This window comes from Crocodylus siamensis, chromosome 9, assembly GCF_052110815.1.
Source record: "Crocodylus siamensis isolate JL-2025a chromosome 9, ASM5211081v1, whole genome shotgun sequence".
NCBI lineage: Eukaryota > Metazoa > Chordata > Crocodylia > Crocodylidae > Crocodylus > Crocodylus siamensis.
The window spans coordinates 53715174-53738851 of NC_143403.1; the positions used below are offsets into that span (position 1 = coordinate 53715174).

Consider the following 23678-nt stretch of genomic DNA (forward strand, 5'->3'; position numbering starts at 1 on the left):
CAAGCACTTCTACAATTATTGTGTGAAATAATCTTCATCAGAAAGAGAAATGATAGAAAATCTTTAGGAATTGCATGCTACTAACAAGGGGCCTTAAGCCAGCATACATGTTCCTTGTGTCCCTGCACCTTGCACTGACCTTTGGCAGGGTGAGAGGAATGGCCAGGATTGTGACAGAACAGCTCACAATGGTTCCTGGATAACTGTTCGGGCAAGGGGAAAGATGTTATGTCAGTCAGTTACTTCTAAAACAGTGGTCACCAACCCAGGGATCCCAATCTACAGGTAGATCCCAGAGCCTCTTTTGGTAGATCCTGGGCTGGGGGGACAGATGGGTACGTGCACATCTGCCACCCCCAGCCCCAGCAGGTCAATCTATGGTGGAGGGAAGGGGCAGGGGCCAGATCGAGGCCCCCAGGGTGAATGGCTGATGGTGCAGCCCAACCAGGAGCAGGGGAAAGTAAGCGGGGCTCCAACCTCGCCGGGTGGTGGGAGGATTGAAGCCTGGAGAGGCTCCTCGAAGGACGTAGGAGGGCTTCCTCCCATCTCTGCGGGAGCAGAGGGGACGGAGGCTGCTGCCACTGTGCCTTGAGCCCTGCTGCAAGCTGGCCACATGTAGGCATGGCTCGACTCAGCTCAGCAGCGGGGACTCACGTCAGGGTGGCCCCGGCCCAGCCGTGTCTGGGAAGATCTGGTCATCCAGGAGTGTGTGGGGGCGGCTCCTGCCACTGGGCACAGCCCAGCAGAGGCACCAGGGGTCCGTGCCCCCAGGGCCTCTGGCAGACTGTGCCCAGCAGCAGGAGCTGCCCCCCCACAACCGTACACCCCTAGACCACAGAGACTTCCAGACCCAGCTGGGCCAGGGCCCAATGCCACGTTTCTCTGGCTGCCAGGCGGGTGCGGCTCAGTGCAGTCACGGCACAGAAGTGGGACTGGGACACTCCGTGGTCCAAGGGCACGTGGGGCAGGGGGGAGGGTGGGTGTGTGGTAGATTCTGGGGTGCCTTTTAGTTCCAAAAACTGATCTTCACCATAAAAAAGGTTGGAGACCACTGTTCTAAAACATGAGATATATTAAGCAGTGGAGAGAAAGTGAGGAGAAGGAGGGTATAAAAGAGCAATGCCTCTTAGAATGGCTCTGAGTAGGCCATGTTGTACACACAGTTGTAATTTTCATTGTTGGTATTATTACTGCTGGGTATCAGTTTGGATTACTATTACTTTTGACGGTGGTTAACATTACTGAAGTAAGGCTGTTTTTAAACTCTCAACTGTGTGTGCATGCATGTGCCAGAGACGGGAGACCTACCGTTTGCATATGTGCTTGACTGAAACACGGATCCCAGTCATTGCTCAAATGCAGCAAGATTAAATGTTTAATTTCAAGACTCTCAACTAAACTGGAGTCTTGTGACTTCACCAGGAGCATACAGATTCTGTGAATCTTTGGGTAGTATGGTTTAGCCAGCAGAAGTAATGGAAGTATCTATAAGACGGTACTGATACGAAATACCACAGTGTTTCCAAGCAGACGGACTGGCCATTAAAGTTAGTTATGTCTGCTTGAGTTTCAGTTTGGAATGGTCTAAAGACACATTCTAGATGCCTTCTGGAGTTCCCCACAAAGCAACATCACAACTAGATTTCACGTGGGAGAGAGACAGGAGTGAGACAAAATGAAAGCCACCTAACAGAAAACCCTCCTAAGCAACCGTGTTTGCCTCCTTTTTGTTAAGAGGTTCATGGTCTCAATTCTGCACTGGCGTGCAGCAGGTTAAAGTGAGGTGATTCTCCAATCAATCAAGGGCACAGAGAAACCTTTTACATGAAGGCAGACTTTGGGGAGCCTGGTATAATGGAAAAGGCAAGTAGAAGATGCAAATATTTACCTATACTAGAACTGCCTGTGCCACTTGTACGGTCCGCAACCCCATCATAGCTCATCCTGCATTTACTCAAATGTAAGGCAAGGTTTTTTTCACCCCAGACAGCATGGGAAAAAAACCTCCTCATCTTACATTCGCATAAAGGGAAACCTCACTGAATACACCGTCTATTAATAAACTGCTGCCAAAAGCAGCACGTGCTCAGTAATGGAAACCATCTATGAACTAGATTAAATGCAGCCAACACAAAGCACATGGCCCACGGTCCACAAACATACTGACAGGAATTTAGTACCCGTTGAGCGTAGTCCTTCTCAACACCAACTCTTTTCCAAATCATGGTGAGCCACTACACTGAATACATTTTTACTTCCTCTTCATTCCCACAGCTGAGCTGTGCCGTGCCTTTCTTTCCCATTTCCAATAATTTGTTTGTTTTTTTTAAACTAGCCTTAAATGTTTGACAAACATTACCAAACAGGGTTCCACACAGTTCACCCAGCATCCTTCTGTCAACCTCTCTCTCAACCTGTTGCTTATGATTAATGTGGCCCTGCCCTCCAAGAGATGAAGCTTGATCAAGCTGTCTTATGTTTTATCTGCATATATATGTTTGGAGGATCCCAGGACTCATGACAAGAACACCCAGTTCCAGTTACGAGTGTGTGTGTGTGTGGAGGGGTCTAATTAGCACATGGATGCTTTGTATGGGAAGGGGTGGCATATCTATAGTACACGCACACATACTGAGCAGTGCTGAGCTATGGAGTCACCATGGCTTCAAACACTATCGACTCTGCTGGGGCTCAGCCCAATAAACTGTATGGTAAATAATGAGCCAAGGTACGCTGGTCAATCTGGTGGTTGCGCCAGAGGAGAAGGCGGAACTCTTTAACCAGTTCTTCTTGTCCGTTTTCTTGTGCAGGGACTGGGACTTCCCCGCTGGGATGCCAGATGGACTTGAGGGGAACGCCTCCAGACCTCAGGTTGGGGAGGACCGGGTTAGAGAGCTTCTGGAGGGGCTGGATGTGTTCAAGTCAGTGGGTCCAGATGCTCTCCACCCCAGGGTGTTGAGGGAGCTAAGCTGGGGTTATTGCATGGCCCTTGGCACGGGTCTACGAGCGCTCATGGTGCTCAGGCCAGGTGCCAGATGACTGGAAGATAGCTAATGTGGTCCCCATCTTTAAAAAAGGGAAGAGGGAGGACCCGGGCAACTATAGGCCCGTCAGTCTTACCTCCATCCTTGGGAAACTCTTTGAGAAGATTCTCAAGTAGCACATCTGTGATGGGCCGGCTTCAGGGATGATGCTCAAGGGCAACCAGCATGATTTCATTAGGGGCAGGTCTTGTCAGACCAACCTGATTGCCTTTTATGATCAGGTCACAAAGGCAATGGATGCAGGTGTCGCCGTGGACGTAGTCTTTCTAGACTTCAGCAAGGCCTTTGACACCGTCTCCCACCCCATCCTCATTAAAAAACCAGGCAACTATGGCATTGATGCCTACACAGTCAGATGGATTGCAGATTGGCTCAAGGGTCATACTCAGAGGGTGGTGGTGGACTGTTCATATTCGACCTGGGGGGAAGTGGGCAGCGGAGTCCCCCAGGGCTCGGTCCTGGGGCCTGCGCTGTTCAATTTCTTCATCAGCGATTTGGACGACGGGGTGAAATGCAACCTGTTTAAATTCGCTGATGATACCAAAATTTGGGGTGAGGTGAGCACACTAGTAGGGAGGGAAAGACTGCAACAAGACCTGGATAGGTTACAGGAGTGGGTTGACATAAACAAGATGCGTTTCAATACTGGCAAGTGCAGGGTGCTGCACTTAGGCAGCAGAAACCAGCAGCACACTTATAGAATGGGAAACTCCTTTCTTGAGAGCATGGAGGCAGAAAGGGATCTTGGAGTCATTACTGACTCCAAGATGAACATGGGCCGACAATGCGAGGTCTCAGTTGGCAGGGCTAACCGCACCTTGTCGTGTATCCACAGGTGCATCTCAAGTAGAGCCAGGGAGGTGATTCTCCCCCTCTATGCGGCGCTGGTCAGGCCACAGCTGGAGTACTGTGTCCAGTTCTGTGCGCCCCACTTCAGGAGGGATGTGGACAACATTGAAAGGGTCCAGCGGAGGGCCATGCATGATCCGGGGACTACAGGGCAGACCCTACATTGAAAGACTGCGGGAACTAAACCTGTTCAGCCTTCACAAGAGAAGGCTGAGGGGGGACCTGGTGACTGTCTATAAACTCATTAGGGGGGACCAGAAGAGTTTAGGGGAGACGCTGTTTCCCCTAGCGCCCCCTGGCATGACAAGGAACAATGGACACAAATTATTAGAGAGTAGATTTAGATTAGACATCCGCAAGAACTACTTCACAGTTAGGGAAGCTAGGAGCTGGAACCAACTTCCTAGGGAAGTGGTGCTGGCTCCTACCCTGGGGGTCTTTAAGAAGAGGCTTGATGACTACCTGGCTGGACTCATTTGAGTCCAGTCTTTTTCTCCCGCCCAGGTGGGGGGTCGGGCTTGAAGATCTACAAGGTCCCTCCTGACCCGACTTCTATGATTCTATGAGCCTTTTGGCTTTGGTCTAATGTCATGCATATTTTGTACTGTGGAAGACTAGGAACTTGCTCACAAACCTCCCAGTCAAGGACTGCATTAAAGTCAGCCTGAGGGAGATGTCCTGGTATACAAGAAGATAGTAAAAGAGGATGGGAAAGATGGTGGACATCACATGGAACAGAAGAAACTGGCATAGACTTTTCAGAGACAAGCTCTTCTAAGAGAGTAACAAGGACAATGGCAGTGAAGACAACAAATATGAAAATGAATGGAAGGACTGAACAAGCAGAAGGGGGATTTGGGAAGGGCATGTGGGGAGGGGACTGAGGTAATACTTTGCATAACTGTGATGATTTCAAGGGGACAGTGATGAATGCATGGGCACGTAGGTATGCAGGAGTGCAGGTGCATGGTAGTCTTTGTAATGGGACTAAGAATGATGCGACAGAAAAAGTGTGTTTTTGGACTGTCAAGTAAACCATAGTGCTCAAAGAACAGGTTGTTAGAGGTACACATTTTATATAGATTGACAGATAGATAGACCAATAGATATAATTATTATATATATATCAATCTAGCGATAGATAGAAATAAATAAATATTTTTGCGAAAAAAAGGTGGAACTGTATATAAAGCAAGTACAAAAGTGTTGCTTAAGAGTGTTCATGGAGTACCTATGCTAAAACTTCTCACCAGTTTAGAAAAGAAGGTAAAATGAATGAATTCTGGAAGAACAGAGTCTATAGGTATCCACTGCCTATAAGCAAATTACTATAGGCATGCTCATTTCAAAGTCAATGGTTGAAAATTTGCCCCTTACTTCGTGCCCAGGGAAAGCAGGGTCTGACAGTAAAGGAAGGTGGAAAGAGCAAGGGGGCCACAATATCACCTCCCAGACTTATTTTCCCTGTTGTAGCAGTGAGAAAGGGACAAATTCAAGGCAAACCTCCAATAACATGTATACGTATACGTGTGTGTGCGCGCGCGTATGTGCGCGTGTGCACGTGTGCAGAACAATCCCCAGTAATTAGATTTGCTATATGGAAAAATTATGACAGAATATCAGGTTAGAATGTTATATAATATACAACATTATCTATCTCTCTAATCTTACAATATTGTATATTTATAAACTTTCCATATATCAAATCTAATTATTGGGGAGTTGTCTTGCATTTGAGTAAATATGGTATTTCTCCTCACCATATTCCTGGGATAAAAAAAAATAATTTGCCACAGAGCAACCTTTTATTTCCCAAAATATCAAAAAGTCATCATGGAGCAATGACTTCACGCAGACAGTTTGTTTATTTGCATTTCTCCCTCATAAGGAATAAGCAGGCAAATCCCTCAGATCCTCTAAGCCTGAGGTGGGCAAAATATAGCCCGCAGGCCAGATCCGGCCCACCAGGGAATTTCATCCGGCTCGTAGGTGGGAATCATATTCGGCCCAGCTCACGGATAGCCCTGCTCCGCTCCACTCCGCATGGAGCTGTGCCCTGCCCATTCCCACCGGGGCAACATGCTGCTCCCTTGTGTGCAGGAGGGCCCCAGCCCTGCTCCCGGCCAGCACACAGCTTCCAGTAAGGCCTGTTGCTATGCTGCTGCTGTAGCCACTCAGGGAACTGCTCAGGTCCCCCAGCCTCCAGCGGCTCCTCCTTGTGTCCGTGCTGCAGTGCTCTGGGCAGCAGGTAGAGAGGAGCCTGGAGTGGGAGCCTCACGCTCAGCAGGGCTCCTCTCCACTCATGTGCAGCTCCTGGGACCCACGTGCCACCAGGGGGAAGCCCCACGCAATGGAGCCAGCAGTCTTCCCTGCTGCCACATGCAGTTCCTGCACTTTGCAGGAAGTGGCAGGGAGCCCCACCTGATGGATCCAGGCCAGTTCCTCTCCCTGCTTCCCAGCAGAGTCCAGGGCACTACATGTGGTAGAAGGAAGTGGGGCCAGGCCACCGGCTTCATTGTGCTGGGGTCCCTCCCACGGTGCGTGGCTCTGGCTGTGTCCTGGGAGCTGTGCACCACGATAGAAGGGGGGCGTGTGGGGGGGGGCCCACACACACCCCACCACACCCACACACCCTCCCACACAACCCCCACACCCGACCCCCCCAAACCCTTCACCCACCCACACCCACACAAACACAACACCCACCCACACATATACCACACCCTCCCCCACATCTCTGCATGCATACCCACACACCTCCAGACCCTCACTCCCCCACAACCCATCTCACACACATCCCCCCCAACCACACCACACACACAATATACAAGACTAAGGCATTATTTTGAGCTATTATGCAATCACCTCTACAGATAAACTACACAAACACATGTAAATAAGGACAAAAATATTTTTAAAAATAAAACTGTAATACCTTATAATAGATGTTTGTTTTTTAGTATAGTATTTGGGGGTTTTTTCTGGTTCCAAGATGGCAATGCCCTCCCCCTGCCCCAAAGGAGTACTTCTGGGGGCAAGGGGAGGGACTTCTGGTGGCAAAGGTTGGGGGTTTGGGGGGTCCTGTCCCAAGTTAGCAACCAGGGGGTGGGGCGCCAGTCAAGAGGCGGGGCTACCTTTGCAGCCCTTGACAGGTCACCAAAACGCATCAAGTGCCCCTCCAGCCAAAATAATTGCTCACCCCTGCTCTAAGTGCTGGATGCTTTAGAAGTAAAACCATGTCCTTGCATCTGCTGGTTTAACCTCTGTGAATACCTCTGTACACAAGGATCTCCTGGCAGAATCTAGCCAAGTGTCAGAGAACAGTTTCTTGAGACATGAATATAATAAATGCTTTCAACAGCCCTTTCTTGACTTAGATGAGGAGCACAGTAATTAATTTGCAACCAAGCAAGCAAAAGGACTGGAAGTTTAATGACTAGAAAACCTGCAGCAGACAAAAAACCAGGGACTGTCCTTGGAATGCCTGGATCTGGGGCCAACTCCTATCTCCTGCCAATTCAGCAATATATAGGAATCTGCTGTTCTCTCTCAAGCAACATCATGTGAGCTACAAGGACAAGCATTTTAACCAAGAAATATCAGGCTGGCAAGAAAAAGAAAATACAGCTAATCTTGAGAGTTGCCAAGACTAACAGGCCAGATAGAAGGATTGGTTAAGAGAAGTGAAAATGGGGAGGTACTACTCTTCCTCCAGTCCAGCGTACACTGAAGGACAAAACTAACAGTTACTGAAACAGAGGTCTAGCAATATGCTGAACAGATATCTGTAGACTGTACAGGATATGGGTCTAGAATCACTCTGGTTACCACGGCACCCTTGGGTGCCTTGAGATCCATTCAAAGGTGCCACACAATGTTTGTATTGTTAGGTGTGCACAGATACACCCAGAGATTTCAAATAGGGATCCGCTGTGTTAAAGACCCTTTCTTTAGTAGAAGAATTGCTCTATTATTTTTCTGTAGTCAAAAAAAGCAAAACCCAAAAACTTAAAGAGCTAGCATTTTCTGAAGGGGTGCCTCAAGTCTAACAAGGGGTGCCTAACAAGTGTGGAAAGGTTGAGAGCCACTGGTTTAGGGTTTCATTTCACAGAAGTTTAAGAATAATCCCAGGAATTTATTAGTTTTCAGCAGCCCAAGATCAAGCTGCAACCCCTATAGTTAGACTTTTAAGAAAAAGACAACATTAAACCAAACTCTGCCATGGGGCCAACTAGACTTTGGATCCAAACACTCCAGAGTTAAGCAAATATCAATCTGAAACTATCCCACCCAGCCCCAAACTGGTAGTCCAGGGCCTTCCCCAGGTTTTTCCCTAGTAATGAATCCTCCATCTTGTTCTATATTCCCCTCAGTGGAGGACCTCTGCCTTGTCAAAAGAATTTATGCTGTAATTATTATTCCCTTTGGAAAAAGTTTATTAAATATCTGTGAAGAGGTTATATTGCTAAATACAACTAAATTCCAATGGGAAATGGGTGCTTAACTCCTATAGGTTTTAATAAAAATCAGTCTGATGGTGTTACACTTTAAACTATATCCTCTGAGAGTATCTCTGGGGAGCAAGTGGAGAGAACTGGTTAACTAGGATGGAGATTATTTTGAAGCAAGCAAATAATCCTGGTGCAGCAAGCTTTATTTAAGGGGAAGGAGACCTCATGCTCATGTATAAGGCAATCATCTCATCCTACTCCAACAAAGAGCTTTTCCCTGGAGGCAGCTAATAAGACTTCAGGTCTCCTGCGAACAAACACTGAATGGACACAACTGAAACATCTAAGGAAGAATTTGATCACAGGCATTTAGAATATAATACCAAACAGGAAAAAAAAAACCCTAAAAAAAAAAATCACAAACCCACACACACACCCCAGAAGATGACATTTTTGTGCATATCTGCAACATAAAAATAGTTGTCAATCTGTTTTCAAGTCTACAGGAAAGCTGCTCTCACACACGATCTTAGCTACCAAGTTGCTACCCCACCTAGTTTTAGAACAATTGTAAACCTTGAAGTAGTGTAACAGAAGTGGTGACAGCATTTCCAATGCTAGTAATGCTAGTAGCTCCACCTCTGTTAACATAATCTTACTAAACTTAAATAATTCCACTTGAAAGGAGCAGTACTATACTAATATTCAGCCCCAAATCTGCCCTGTTTTATTTTTATGTTTGTTAGCCAGCTCCATGCAGTTTTACCTACTCCTTCCCTACAAAACACACAAATGCTTTACTGTTTTCATTTAAGATATCAGCAACCCACATCCACACCTAAGGGGCACATACAATCTAGTGTCCATGTAAGAGAAACATTTTGGTGTATGGAAGCAGGGTCTGAATTCTAAGTGACATAAAGAACATTGGAAAATTTTCCAATGACAAATATCTATAACTATATTCATTTTAATGTTTTAAAAGACACCTCTATTGGCACCGTTACTGCATAAGGAATAATCTCTCTCTTAAGAGAATGCTTCTTTCAGTGAAAGGAAACAAGAAGAGATGTATCTTGGGCATTTCTCAGTTTCCAGGAACACTTTGTAGCAAAGTTCCACCCTGACTGATGGTTACCCCTTCCTCTAGAACTGGGGTGGGCCAAATACAGCCTGTAGGCCGCATCTGGCCCACAAGGCCATTCTGCCAAGCCCATGAGACCCCTCCAAAACACAATTTTTACTGGCTCGCAGCTGCCCCTCAAAGATGGCAAAAGGTAGTTTTTCAGAGGTCACAACCCATAGGACAGGGTAGGCTCTGCACTTCCACCTCTGTAGGGCTCTCAGCAGTTCAGCCAGGAGTCCCATGTGGAGGCAGCATAGTTCTGAAACTAAATTAAAATATGTTATAGTAGAGGTTTGATTTTTAATATATGATTTTTTTTTCTGGTTCCAAGATGGCAACCCCCTTTCCCCCAAAAGAAGTGCTTCCAGGGGCAAGGGGGATGGACAGACTTCTGGTGGTAAAGGTCAAGGAGTTAGAGGGTGGGACTTCTGGTCCCAAGGTGGAGAATAGGGGGTGGGGCACCTGTCAAGGGGTGGAGCTACTGTTGCAGCCCTCAAGAGCTCACCGAAAGCTGTTAAGTGGCCCTCCAGTCGAAATAATTGCCCACCCCTCCTCTAGATGTACATCAGCTGAAAGGCAGTTTGGTAAATTGCCAGTAACACTTTTCTCCCCAACAAGTAGACTACAATTGTGAATTGAGCATGCCAAGGACCAAGTTAAGCCTTTAAAAACCCACATAATTAAAGTCAATAATATGGAGCCTTCAGTTCTTCACAGAACGTACTGTCTACACTAATGGCCTTGAGGCTGATCACAACAACTAGGGTATTTGGTTTGCACTTGGTTTTTTTGTAATCATGTAATATATTTTAGATAAACAGTTTCTCCAATAGTACCGCTGCCCTGGGAAACTGGTCCATCTTCCAAGAACCCTGAAAGACTATAAAACAAGCCTCAAATGCACAAAGACCAATAATGAAAACATGCATTTCCAAATTACCTTTCATCCCAGAAGGCTCTACTCTTCTTAAGAAACTACAACTCTGAACAAATAACATTTAAAGAAAAGAGCCATATAACCATATCTCCTTGAACATCGACTGGTTGGTTCAAACAGCTTCTAGCTAGGTATCCATGTCACTTATGTACATTAACGAATTTATCCTCACATCATGCCCAGAAAGCAACAAAGTACTGGCATCCCCATTTTTTAGATGATCTGAAGAACCAAGAGTCAAAAAAACCTGACTAGTGTCACACCAAGGGGAAAGCTAAGAACTGACCTCTGATCTACTATGTCCCAGTCACACTATATTTTCCTTCTTTGTGTGCTCCTTGATAAAAAGGATTTTATGACAAACTCGCTCCAGTAATGCGACATTTATGTCCTCACAACACTCATGTACTCAACTGGGTTACTGAATGCATCAGGCTACCAGCATTCCCACAATACACATAACACATCCAGCTTCTTTCTTGGTCACATATTATATATATACATACATACACATACATGTATGTATGTATGTATGTGTGTATACATATATACACACACGTATGTATGTGTGTATACATGTATACACACACACACACACACACACACACACACACACACACCCCCTTGCAACCCCTTCCCAAAACAACATTAGTCACAGTTACATGGACCAAAGCACCATTCTGTAATGCCAATTTTCCACATGCATGAGATATCTGTAGGGAGGAAGCTGGTGATAGTTGGGAAATATGAGCAAGCGAACTCAACAACGTAAGCATATAGGTCTTGATGGTGGCCCCACTGAAGTTAATGAGAATTTGCCTGACTCAGTGGTAACAGGTCTGTTTGCATATGATCCTAAAGATTTTAAGTATACAAATTCATTGATTGAAGGGTGCAATTCTGTCTGCTTTAGCAGTTTTACTTTTAAGAACAAAGAATCATGAAAACACAAATTTATAAAAAAAAATATCTAGCTGGAACAGCAAATTGGACAAGACGCATAGAAAAATAAGCTCAATTGCATTTGGTCAGCTTAAATACTCACATTTTCACCTCTGAAGGTGAATTTGTTCACATATATTATCTGGATTGATACTAAAAGCAGCGAGCAATTGTGAAAATATTCCCTCAATCAGCTCAATCTGATAAATGGTCCCAGGACAACATTATTAACTAAACCAAGACTCCTTGGTCTCCCACACCAAAGTAACAAGGAATTTCTAAACTAGTAATGGTTAGGTTCTAAGGGACACCTTGGTAGGGAGGAAAGGGGGCATATAAATATCCATTTTTAACAGCACGGCAGTCAGTGCTGCCCTGTGTCCCATTGTTGCCCAGGGTGCAGATGTGCCTTGTTGTGACTCTGCTTAAGGCAAAAGCTCTGTTTCTAACATTGCTTGGCTTCATTCAAAGAAGGTAGTGAAAAGGCCATTACATGTCTTGCTCCTTACCCTTTATTTCAAGCCCAGAATTCACCACTCTTACAAGCCTGGCTATCCAGATATCCCCACTGAATCTCCTTCTGCAAAGTATAATCCCACTGCTGTATTCATTCTCCCCATATGGATTAGAGACCCAGAGACGTAACAGAGCAGCTCAGCATCCTGTGTCCCCCCCACAATGGCAGCATGTGGAGCTGCTGCCCAGTTGTCCCCCTCAGTCAGCCGACTACAGAGAACTCAAGCTCTAAGACATACCCATATTAATCCTACCCACACCTCCTATACTGCTTGCACTTCCAGACACATCCCCACTGAATCCAGTTAGGAAGTCATATATCAAACAGAGAAGTGAGAGTTTGCCCCCACCACCAACCTGTAGTTAGCAACTGGGTAAGTTTGTTATGTTGCAACGGTTTGTTAACCAAAGCAAATCCCCCTATGTGGACATGGGAAAGAGTTGATGGAGATTAACAACAAACACCCTCCATTCAGGCCTCTTGTTCTAATCATGTTTTAAACAAATGGGCGCATGCTTACAACTGGGCTTCCTAAAGATTTTACTGGGGATAAATTATTGCCAAACAAAAGAAGTGGTGGCTGGAAAGTACTGGGTATTTTAATGCTGAAAGAAGCATCCCAGCAACAGCTCTGTAAAGCAATTGGATAAAATAAAAAAGGACTTTAGGAAAAAAAAGACAACACCTTTACTAACTTTTTGTTTGGGTATAATGAGAATGGTGTTTTTAACTAATGTCAAGCCTTAAAACATGGAAGTGCTCCGAGTCCTGTCACTTGACATATTCAGAGAGGACAACATACTGATGTGCCATAGTACAACGGTTCCCAATTTGTGGTACACGTACTACCAGTTGTATGAAGACAACCTGTCAGTGGTACGTGCTAACAGATTTATTATAATTCTTTTATATGACAAAAATTTGTTGGTGGTATTTAAGGTTGTATCATTTTAAATTGGTGGTGTACAATCTGCCAAAGTTTGGGAACTGCTTCCATAAGAAAGATTTGAGCCTCATCAGGTGAATGGAGTGGATGAGAATAAGTCATCTATTATGTGTGAGCAAGAAGTGGCAAGCACTGATGGTGTACTGTTGAACACTGTCTTGGTAACCATTAATACATAAATCTTCCCCTTACAGTTAATGCTAAGGGTAGCTTAAATACCACCTCTGGCTTTGACCATGGCAAGTCAACATCACTTACAGTGAAGATGGCAACTGGAACAGTGGCATACGTCCTAGTGCCACTATTACAAGGAGTTTCAGCATTTTATGCTTTCCATGGCAGCAGCATCTATTCCCCTATATGCAATAAAGGGTCAGTTACTGGTGATTAAAACCCCATCTTCCCGCTAGCATTATTCCAATGTCCAAAGGAGGAGAAATAGGTACCACATGGACAGAATGGAGAAGCCTCTGCAATACTCAGCACTTTTGATGCACACAACACCCCACTAGCTGCCTATCTAAAGCCAGGAAAGATGATAGTGGGTGCATCTACATAGGCCATTAAGGTGTTATGATAAATTCCTGCCCAGCGTGCACCAGAGTTTATCACAGTGTCTTAATGGCACGTGTAGATGCTCAAACTGCTGCAGTCCAGGGCAGGCAGGGGTCTGGTCCCCTGCTGCATGGGCTGACCAAGCAGAATGTACACTTGGGTCAGCATTTACACATGTGTTTAGGTACAATTATTTTTGTCACAGTAAGTGAAAAATTTTTCACAGTGGTAAAAACTAGTTTGTTGAGGTTTAATAGCGTCGCATGTGTAGACTGGTGCGTTACACCATAACAAATTAGTTTACTGTGTAGTTAAAGAGCACATATACATGCACCCAGTTAGTCCTCTAAAGGATCTAGACGCTCACTCTCATTTTGCTTCAAAGTGTGTTAATTGATGCTTATTCAGTTTTATTTTTAAATTCCCGTATCATTTCACTTTGGAGAACAGAGAAAATACAAAGGTTAATTACATTTCTCTGCTTTTTTTTTTTTTAAATTACTTCAAGATACAGCCTTTTCATCTGCAAGAAAAGTGTTATTTAACCTGGAATTTTTAACCTGAACCACTAAATAAATGCCTGAATCGACTCCCAAAGGGCCCTGGCCAGGGGACTGTAACATGATCTTTGGAGAAAGAGACAGAAGTACAGTTAGATAACTCCCTCTCCAACAAGGCAGACCCAGCCTCCTGAGGCTGGTTATTAAGGTTCTTCTCCTTGACCCTACACATACAGAGCATGACAAGAAAAGATAGGGTCTGACATTCTCACTGGCAAGGGAAACTGTAGCTGACTTGTATGAGAGGGACAGAGATGAGAGTGGTATCTAGATTTCCATTAAGAAATATGCTGGTGGTCACTGTACCTCTTGCAAGTACAGGTCTGCTGACCCAGTGTGAATGAGGAACAGGAGGGTGGGAAAAGCAAGCTCCTGCCTGACTACCCCGATACTCTACCTCCACTTTGTGCCAAGGACTTTGTTGCAGCCTGTTAGAAAAAACTGGCTCAAAGTTGACGTAAAGGATTGCCCACCCTGATAAGAGAGGGCTGGAACTAATTTTTCTTGCGAGCTGGAGGGGCAACCACATATAGGGTCTGCATGGCCTAAAGCTGCCACTGTTCTGAACACAAATGCAGACCTTACCAGATAGTGGCTTTTATTCTGCATCAGAGACTGCGTTTGGGAAGGGTACCCCTTGATGTGTATGTGTTACGGAGTGATCAGAATAGTCACAGGGACCTCAGCCAGCAGAGTTTCTGTAACCAGCCAAAGTGAAACTAGAGCAGGAGCAGAGGTCATTTTACTTATTTAGTGGCAACCAAGTAAGCTCTGCTGTATATATGAGTATCTGCAGCTATCTAATAGGAGTGAACATCTCGAAGTGAGTCTCTATGAACTTGTGCTAATTCAACATAGCTATTAACAGTTACAATGCTTCAAATCTCTGCAGACACCCAAACTTTGCTCAGCATAAATCTGCCCAAGCCCAAACCCTGCTTCTAGTTTACACTAATAGGAACAAACTGCAGTTCCCCTCCTGACTACTCAGAGGAAGCTGCAGCATTGCATGATGGGACCTGTAGTTCTCACCACACCACTGATTTCTTTTATTCTAGATGTATGATCTTGAGAGCACAGATCCAGGAAGAGACTGAAATGCTCATAATATTTAGACCCTGATTTGTTTTAAAAAATTACTAGCCCATATGTATTCCGCCAATTCATAGCATTTTAAAAGCTTTCAGATGCACAGGACTGCATCACTGTTCTTCGTTTTTGGAGCACTACAGTTTGTGTGGTGCTCCAACTTGTCTTTTAGCACTGTGCAAACCAAGCCTATGTTCACTACCTGATGAAAAGGGAGACATGATGACAGCTTAGATCTAGGCAGAAGCCCAGAGCACTCGTTTCAGCTGGTGCTTCTCTCTTTTCCTTCAGAAGTTGATTAAATGCTAGTTGAAGATTTAAGTTAAGATCTGCACCTATGTCCCATCCCATCCTGTCTGGGGTTTAGGTTCTGAGTGGCACTAAGAACTCACTGGCTCCAGAATGCCTTCTCGGCAGCTAGAATGAAGGAGGGTTACTCAAAATACTTCCCAGCAGTCCTCACAAAAGCCTCGTTAATATATGCAAAGAGCCACCCAAGTCTTGAATTTACACTACCCAACTTTTCAAAGGAGGGCACTTTGCAACATTCTGAAGACAAGTCTTGTAGTTTCAGATTTAAGTACCTACAGATATAGCTGCTGTTTTAATCTGATTTCTATTTTAGTCTCTCATATATATTTATTAGCCATTTATATTTCATTAGTATGCATGTGTAGTTTAAACACCCTTCACTGAGAATTACTTTCAAACACAGAGTTAAAAATATATGCAATTTTAAACTACATTTTTTTCTAACTTTGATGCTACTTCATACTGCAGCTATTCTGTCCATTCACCTCTATACAAAAATACAGTGGAAGACCATAAAAAGTTAACAACAACCAACTTATATCAGACATCTATTAAATTTATAAGCATGTGGAGAACAGCAGTAATCTCAGATACCGTGCGGTAGTAACTGATGACAAATGATGACTTTGAAGACAACCTCATCAGAAAGAACAGAAAACCTTATCAACTAGGCAGGAACACATTTAAATTTTCAGTGATCTACACTTGAGCATATGTACCTTGAATCACAGTTGTGAGCGAATGTGCAGAACTCCCCTTCCTTAAGCAATGAGACAGCCACAGCTTGCTACTTTCCCACTCAAGCCTTTCACACAATGGCAGTGCACAACAATACATTTATGCAAGTGCATTCTTCCCTACCCACAAAAAACCTGAACTAGCTACCTTACCAGTAATCTAATGCCTTTAAATCATGAGCAGGACATTAATACTGCATATAATCAATGAGCTAGGGCTAGTAGTTTTAAAGGAATTAGGAACTTCCCTCCCACTGACATTGCCTAGTGTTATATATTTTCCATCTCAAAAGACACTGGCCGCTATATACAAATCCAGAAGGATTAACACAACCCTTAGTGATCTATGTGCCTAGGAAGTATTGTACAATTAGTACAAATAAAGTTTTATTCTGAAATTAAATAGAAACTCAATGCCTATAAAATAAATGCCTGCTAAGAGAGTTGCAGAGCCTGTATTTTCATGACTTGCACTGACATTTATAAAACCAGTAAAAGCCTCATTGTAACCTGTGAAAGCAATCATGCACATCAGCCCCTCAAACTATTTTATACATATTCCTGCAGCATACACAACAAAGTCTCTGGCACATTTTCTTCACTCACTCAGAAGGATCTGTTTCACACCCCATATGTATTCCTTTTAACAAGGACTCACTCTGAAGATGAGATTTCAAGCATATTTTTAAGGAGAATGTAAAACAAACATCTTTTAAACTTCTGAGTAAACAGTGGTACTTGTTGGAAAACGGAGAGGACTACTGGCAGAAGGCTGACCCTACACATTTTTTACCACTAATTTTCAAATTGTCGCAAACATCAGTGGATCAATTTGCCTGGAAGCATAAGCATTTAAATGGTTAAAATGAGGCCATGCTGTTACAGTGTCACTGAGAAATTCACACTTCTGTTGCTGTAGTGTTTTAGCTCCTCTGGCTGTAAAGCAGAGATATAACTTTTGAAGCTCCCTACAGACTCAGTCCCAGAATTAGAACCTCCATTTTGCTGTCCACTAATATGGAAATTGCTAGGAGTATGTACAAAGAGTCTTCTGAAGGGAAATCCATATGCATGCCAGACAATCACAACTTGCGACCGCTAGATAGTTAGTGATCCCTTCAAACCATGCTACAACACAACTGCTCAGAGGAGAATGAGGGCTCGTGTTTCAAGCAAGCATAAAAGTGCAGGGGCATCGCAGGGTTAGGGTGCATGCATATGATCTGCCTGGACTGTCAGTGTACTGACAGTTCTACCACAGCTGCACCTCTATTAGCACTACCTTGTTATTACTTTTCAAACATCCAACTGCCAAAGCCAGAAAAGAAGGAACAGCGAGTCTCTGACCACCTTGAAGGCTAGTGAGGGGGTGCACAAGAGGCCTTCCACACATTGCTGTATTAGGCTTTAAGCAACTTGACCCAATGTGAGCTGTAGCAGAGGCTGCAGGAAGCTGCGGAGAGCACCAGAGAACATACCTTCTTGTGCACAACAGAGGAAGTGGAATTAATTGTGCTCTCGTCGTTATGCATCATGACCAGTTCAGGGCTGCTCTCATCCAGGACTTCCTGCATGCTGCTCACACTGCTGCTCTGACTGCCTGTGCTGACAGACATACTCGGGATGGAATGGTTGCTGCCCAGACTGTCCATCTTCCTACTCAGGTTTGATCCATGCTCACTGTCCTACAAAATAAGGGGCATTAGTTACAAAATACTGCTGGAAATGAGCTACCCAAACAGGTTTCTGCAGTGGCCTAAGTTGCTTTAAAGGCAGTTCTGCAGAAGTTCAAGTTCTCCATCCCTTACTTCCTGTTATCTAAAAGCCTCATGCAAATGTTGCTCTAAGGTAATAAGACGCTCTGTCTGGGGCAGTCACTTTCTCCCCATTTACCTTGAAGCTATACCATCCAGGTCTCCCTCAAATTAAGAGCTGGGCATTGCCACCATTTGAATAGGAGACTTCCAGGGGATGCAAAAATGCTTGTGGCAGCAAGATTAGTGTTTGAGACTGGGGTGCTCTTTCCTCCAAGCCATTATTGTGAAAAATGCCCCCATCCAGGTGCTGCATATCAGAAAAGACTCAGTGACTGTGTTTGCAACCATTCAGGATTCCACAGTACTTTTCATAGTTAATCAGCAGGTATATTCCATAGACTTAAAATACCCTTGTCCTTTCAGTTAAAATGCAATTCATTGTAAGTTCTGATGTAGTGGTTTTCACTTGGAAACTCTTGATGTCTCCACAGAAGAGGCCATGTTACAGTGATCTGTGTGTAGCATAGCAAGTTTAATTACGTGATCGCACAACTACTTCTCTTGTAATAATTAACCTCTCTTTTTCTTCTAGGGACTGAAATGCACCAGGATAAAGTCCTCTTTCACATTCAGCACGTCTGCAAATAAAATACGCACCCTGATTTTAAAAGACAGAAAGAAAAAAAAAAAAAGATCTTTCCTCAAAAGCCTGTGAGGGGTGTGAAAGAAAGTGTCCACTATCAGCCCCACACACAGTACCTGCAGCTTTAGTTTACCTTTTCTCTGGCAGAGGCCTAAGCAGCAAAAACTACTATTGCTGTATTTACTCAATTATTTTAATGTGCATTCCAATATCCAGTAACTGATTTTTTTTGTATACAACACGCAGCTTTCTTCTCAAAAATAGGGCATTTTTCTTCCTTGTCTACAGATCACTATCTTATTGGATCAGGCTGCGCTGCAATGACTTACAGGAGTAGTTATGTCAAAACGACTGACAATATAATGCAATAGCAGCTGTTGGTGAGAGTTCTCCATAAGGATCCCAGGACTCTGGAAAACTCTCCAAGCCTGGTTCTAAAATACTTTTGATCGGCCAAAATTCTTGTGACTTTTACTGCTAAAATACTTTCGATTGGCCATTTAGCAGGGCCTACATTTTTTGCCCTGGCCTTTTAGGAGAGCCAGGGGAGAAAAGTTACTAGCCAATTAAAAGTTTGTTACTTGGAGCAGTTGTCTGACAAGGCAGTAAGTTGACCAAGATCTGTATTTGAATGTGTAATTTTAATCAATGGACAGGTTACTCAAAGCTGCGTATGGATGTTTTTTATACTAAAGGGTATATACTAAAAAGTATAAATACACAGTTTGACTGACATATGCAGCAAAATAAAAATTTCCAAGAAGCTGATCTAAGGTTGCAGAAGAAACAGCATCTTGCAGTATCTGTGTTACAGCACATCGCCATGTAATTTAAGACTACACAGGCAAAAAGGACGGGGTTACTGTTGCATATATAAACTTAATGTCTTTCTTCCTGTCTAGGTATCTATACCTGTAACCTTAAAATTTTAACAGCTAGTGATAGAGTCCTTTTCTAAAACCAAAATGTTGTTTTTATTGGCTACACAATTAGGTGTACGTTGAGGAACATCTTCCCCTCATTCCCTAGAAAGCATCTGAGGGAACCTATCTTGCTGTGGACCTCAGTAGGTGGGCAGCTTTTACTGACAAGGTGAGCAGTGACCAAGGCAAGGGTTAAATTCTGTCCTGGCTGGCCAGGTTAGACATGCACATGTGAGCAATGTGGCCTTTCTTAGTGGCATGCAAACTTAGTGGAAAAACTCAGCATAAAGCATGCTGCTAGTGTGCAGGACATGAACTTCATTAGAACATCAATTCAAAGAAAGCAAAACCAAATGTTACTGGTACTTTAAAGCACTTAGTGAGCACTACTGGAACATTACTTCATCCTGCTAACTCCAATCAGCTAAACAGTAGAATGAAAAAGTCTCTCTCCTCTTTGGTGTTCTTGTATCTCCTTGGTTTCCTTCACAGCAAACAGCCTCAGTTGTGCTTCTCGGTATGGGACTGCCAGTACGGTGTTTCCAATTGTTGTCCAATGCCACTTTGGGTACCTTATCCTGTTTAATATACCAAGAGCAACACTCCATTCCCCTCCAAACCCAATGTTTTTTCATTTGTCTTTTCCTTTTTTCCAAAATAGGACAGCTGTACTTTACAAGCACAAAATACAAGGCCCACACTGAACTTTGGCCTCCTGCAGATTTTCCTATGCTCCAGGAGACAGGTAACAGCCAAGCAATATCAGTTTACCTGGGGAGAAAAAATTCCAGTGCACACTAAACTATTATGCACTTATTTATCCAAATGTGTCCACGTCAAGTGACATTCATTTTCATTTCATATCTTCAATTGAAAAATCACCCATTGCCTTCTCTGCATCACAGTTAGAGCCAATTACTGCAGACTGATTAAGTGGGTTGTTTATAACAGACAGCTTGAACTGAACTGGATTTTAATTTTGTGTCTTCACGTTGCTTTTCCATATGAAAACAATGGTTTTCCTTTTTTTGTGCTAGAGAGCTTTTTAAAAGTCCAGCTGCTCAGATGATTTCATTTTCAGCTTGTGATAGGCCTATTACTGTATATGAAAGTCTCAGTAACTGGAGGAACATTACAATGGTGACAGTAAATGGGCTCAACTGCATTTATGAAACAGAAAAGCCTAATCTATCAATCGCTGACAGTGTAGCCCAACAATTTTATGCTGGGAAGCTAATTAATTTGTACCCTTCACTCACCTACCCCTGTAAGTTTCAAGGCTCAGATACACTTCAGCTATACCTTGTAACTCAAAGCTAAAATAAAATGTCCCTTATTATGCTTTTAGCACACTCTTGCTCTTCCTATGGGCTTTAACCCTGCTTCAGGGCCTACACTACAGGTGGCTGAAGCCCATTAAGGCTTTCTTTATTGGCTGGGAGGATCTCTTTTAAGTGAGGTCAGCTGGCCCTTCCCTGCTATTAAAATGTCTTTTTCACTCACAGGCATGATTTATATTTAAGATGAACAACACCCACTGCAATCACAAGTTAAATCTCTTCACACTTGTTGCTTAAAACTGTTATTAGATTCTTAATTAACCCTTCCCTTAAAAAATAAAAACCATTTCAACCTTGCCTCATTCTCAACCTGGGCAAGCATTGTAGTACATCTGAAAGAACTGTATATAGCCCAAGGTCAGCAGAAAAAAGGAAGCACATCCCAAAACAAAGGATCCCTCGTGTTGCAGATGACAATAGCATTGGTTAATATACATAGTCTCAGCTTCAGAAACTCAAAGGGCTTCACAATTAAGTCCTATGTCAGCTATATCCTATTTCCACCACTGGTGAAATGCAGCCACACCTAGAGTGGAGTGCAGCTTCTGTTTACCACCACACTCCAGCTTTGGGGCAGAAGTTAAGAACAATATTTTATTTCTTTTCGGCCACTAGCCTTGTGATGGTGGTGATTAGGCAACACTTCTGTCCTTCACTTGAGGGCAGTTCTGGAAGTTCTTGAAGCACTGCTTTAGTCTTCCTCTGCAGTATTTTTCCTTACAGGGTTTTCTTGACATCCATTGATGAAGTATGCACACAACCAAATGTGGGGATTGTGCTTCAAGATTTTTCTTCTCTTGAACCTGGCACTAAAAACCCCCAAAACTCATATACCCTACAGAGTGTTGGGAGCATAGGTCTGATCTGATAAGGTATGCAGAGCTAAACCGGCCAAGCTTTAAGGGAACTTATTTCCTACTATCCAAATATATTCAATGCGTTTGGCTGGCCAGCCTTGCCCCTCCAGATTTGATTTTACTTGAACTCTCCCTGACCTGGCCCCTAAAACACCTGTGTTCCCTTTCAAAATCCCCTTTAAAAACCACTTGTTCTGTAGCTCTAAAACCCAAGACTGTCTTTTGAACAAAGACGACAAAGTTTTCGAGTCACCAAAGTGTATGCACTCCCACCCCCAGCCCAACCCAAATAATTGCATTCTCTTGTTGCCGTGAGTCTTATGTTGCCTCACTGTTTCTGTTGAATCATGTGGTACCTTAATTACTTGGACTGCATTTGCACCTAGATTACACACACACTCTGAGGGACAGGGCACTTTTCAGTTGCTCTTGTAAGCATACAACCTGCTTTTGAAGTGTGTAGCTGATAGAATCATAGAATATTAGGGGTTGGAAGGGACCTTAGGAGATCATAATAAATATCATACCTCCTCCTCCTCTTGGGACTCTGTCAGCGGGCCGTTCCGTGCTTCCTGGAAAAGGATTTTCTTCATTTTCCGGTACTGAAGGTTATCCAGTTCACGTACTGCATCCTTTGTCCTTTGTATTAGGTCAATTAGAACTCGGGATGGCCGGTCTCGACGTACAAAGTCATGCTGATTTTGAAAGAGAAGTAAGATATGGCTTGAGACACAGCACCAGGGTGTTTTACCCAATGATACCAAGCTTGTTTTTTAATCCTACAGTAAAAGTCACAAGAAATAACAGATCCTACCTCACTCTTATCACTGTCAGGGGCCCAGAGCCCCCAGACATATTTAGTAGCCGTTAGACATACAGTATGCGTCAGCAACATCAAGTGAACACAGTGGCCATGTGATAATCTATGAGGTGCAATGGTCAGGTTCCAAAATATTTTGTTCAGTATTGCGAATTCGACTTGTGCACAAGCTGTAGTCATGTGCAGGATACAGAGAACTACGGCTGGTCACTGTTCCATGTGAAAATCATCACAAATTAGCAACTGACCTACATGGGAAGTCTTCAACTGGAGGCTGCATTAGATACGGAGTAAGGGACTTGGATTCTACTTACAGCCCACCACTGATCTGACCCTAAGCAAAATCTCTTCCCCTCTCTGTGCCCCTGTTCCCCCTCCTGCCTCTTGCTTGTTTTGTTTCTTTAAATAAGAAGTGATTTGGGACAGCGGCCATCTGTTGTTTTATCTCTACCATATCTACCACAATGGGTCCTGTGGCTTGGTTGGGGTCCATAGACAATAGTGTCAAACAAACAAAGCTTGTTCCTCATTGAACAAGCATTGTACAAAAAAGATGCCTCCTTTACATATTTCAAATTCACAAAGAGGATTGGTGAGAAAATTATGGGCTTTGTTCTTTTAACAATAAATCAATAGGAGAACAATCAGGTCTTTCATTCTTAACCTTTTTAGATTCATGGCACCCCTCCTTAGACTCCAGTTATCCCTCAGAAAATGCCTGATCTTAGTTTCCCCCAATTTTTTCTGACTACAGAAAAATACTAGAGCAATTCTTTTGTCGCAAAGAACTCAGAAAGACCATAATAAGCCACAATGTTTTTTACATTCTGAATTTCTATCTGAAAACTCCGGGTTTGTCTTGTGAATCATGTTTGCACACCTAACAGCACTAGCATTGTACAACACCCAGTAACATCCTTGAAAAAATCTCAAGGCACCCTAGTTGATAATCACTGCTTTATAAAGACCCCAGTTCTAGAAAGCAAATGAAGGCACATGTCCCTCTAACTTTAATGACTTCAGTAGGATGCAAGTGTGTGCTAGAGTGCCCTCTTCCTAAAAAGAAAATAGATACACTTTCCTGAATAGGGCCACAGACAATGGAGTACGATATTATTGCTCAGCAGCCTTTTGTTTCTAAACAAAGTTTAAAAAACAAACAAATGTAGAGTATGCATTGGCTAATGTTCTGCATGTGATCTCTGCAGTAGCGTATGCTCCTTAAAGGTGGCACAGTAAAATACATTAGTGAGTGCTCTAAGGAGCAAGTATT

The 23678-nt window shown here is 43.6% G+C and overlaps 1 protein-coding gene across 6 annotated transcripts in view; it reads right to left on the reverse strand.

Moving 5' to 3' along the window:
* The window catches only part of TAOK3 (TAO kinase 3), a 153864-nt gene that overhangs the window by 25845 nt on the left and 104341 nt on the right, over nucleotides 1-23678 (reverse strand). For 5 of the 6 annotated variants that reach the window (XM_090062348.1, XM_090062347.1, XM_090062346.1 and 2 more), the window contains 2 exons: nucleotides 22113-22280; nucleotides 17544-17750 (listed from right to left, as the gene is read on the reverse strand). In XM_090062348.1, coding sequence (XP_089918474.1) covers nucleotides 17544-17750; nucleotides 22113-22280 — 375 coding nt within the window. The remainder of the gene's footprint in view (nucleotides 1-17543; nucleotides 17751-22112; nucleotides 22281-23678) is intronic. The other variant, XM_090062351.1, reaches the window with a different exon arrangement.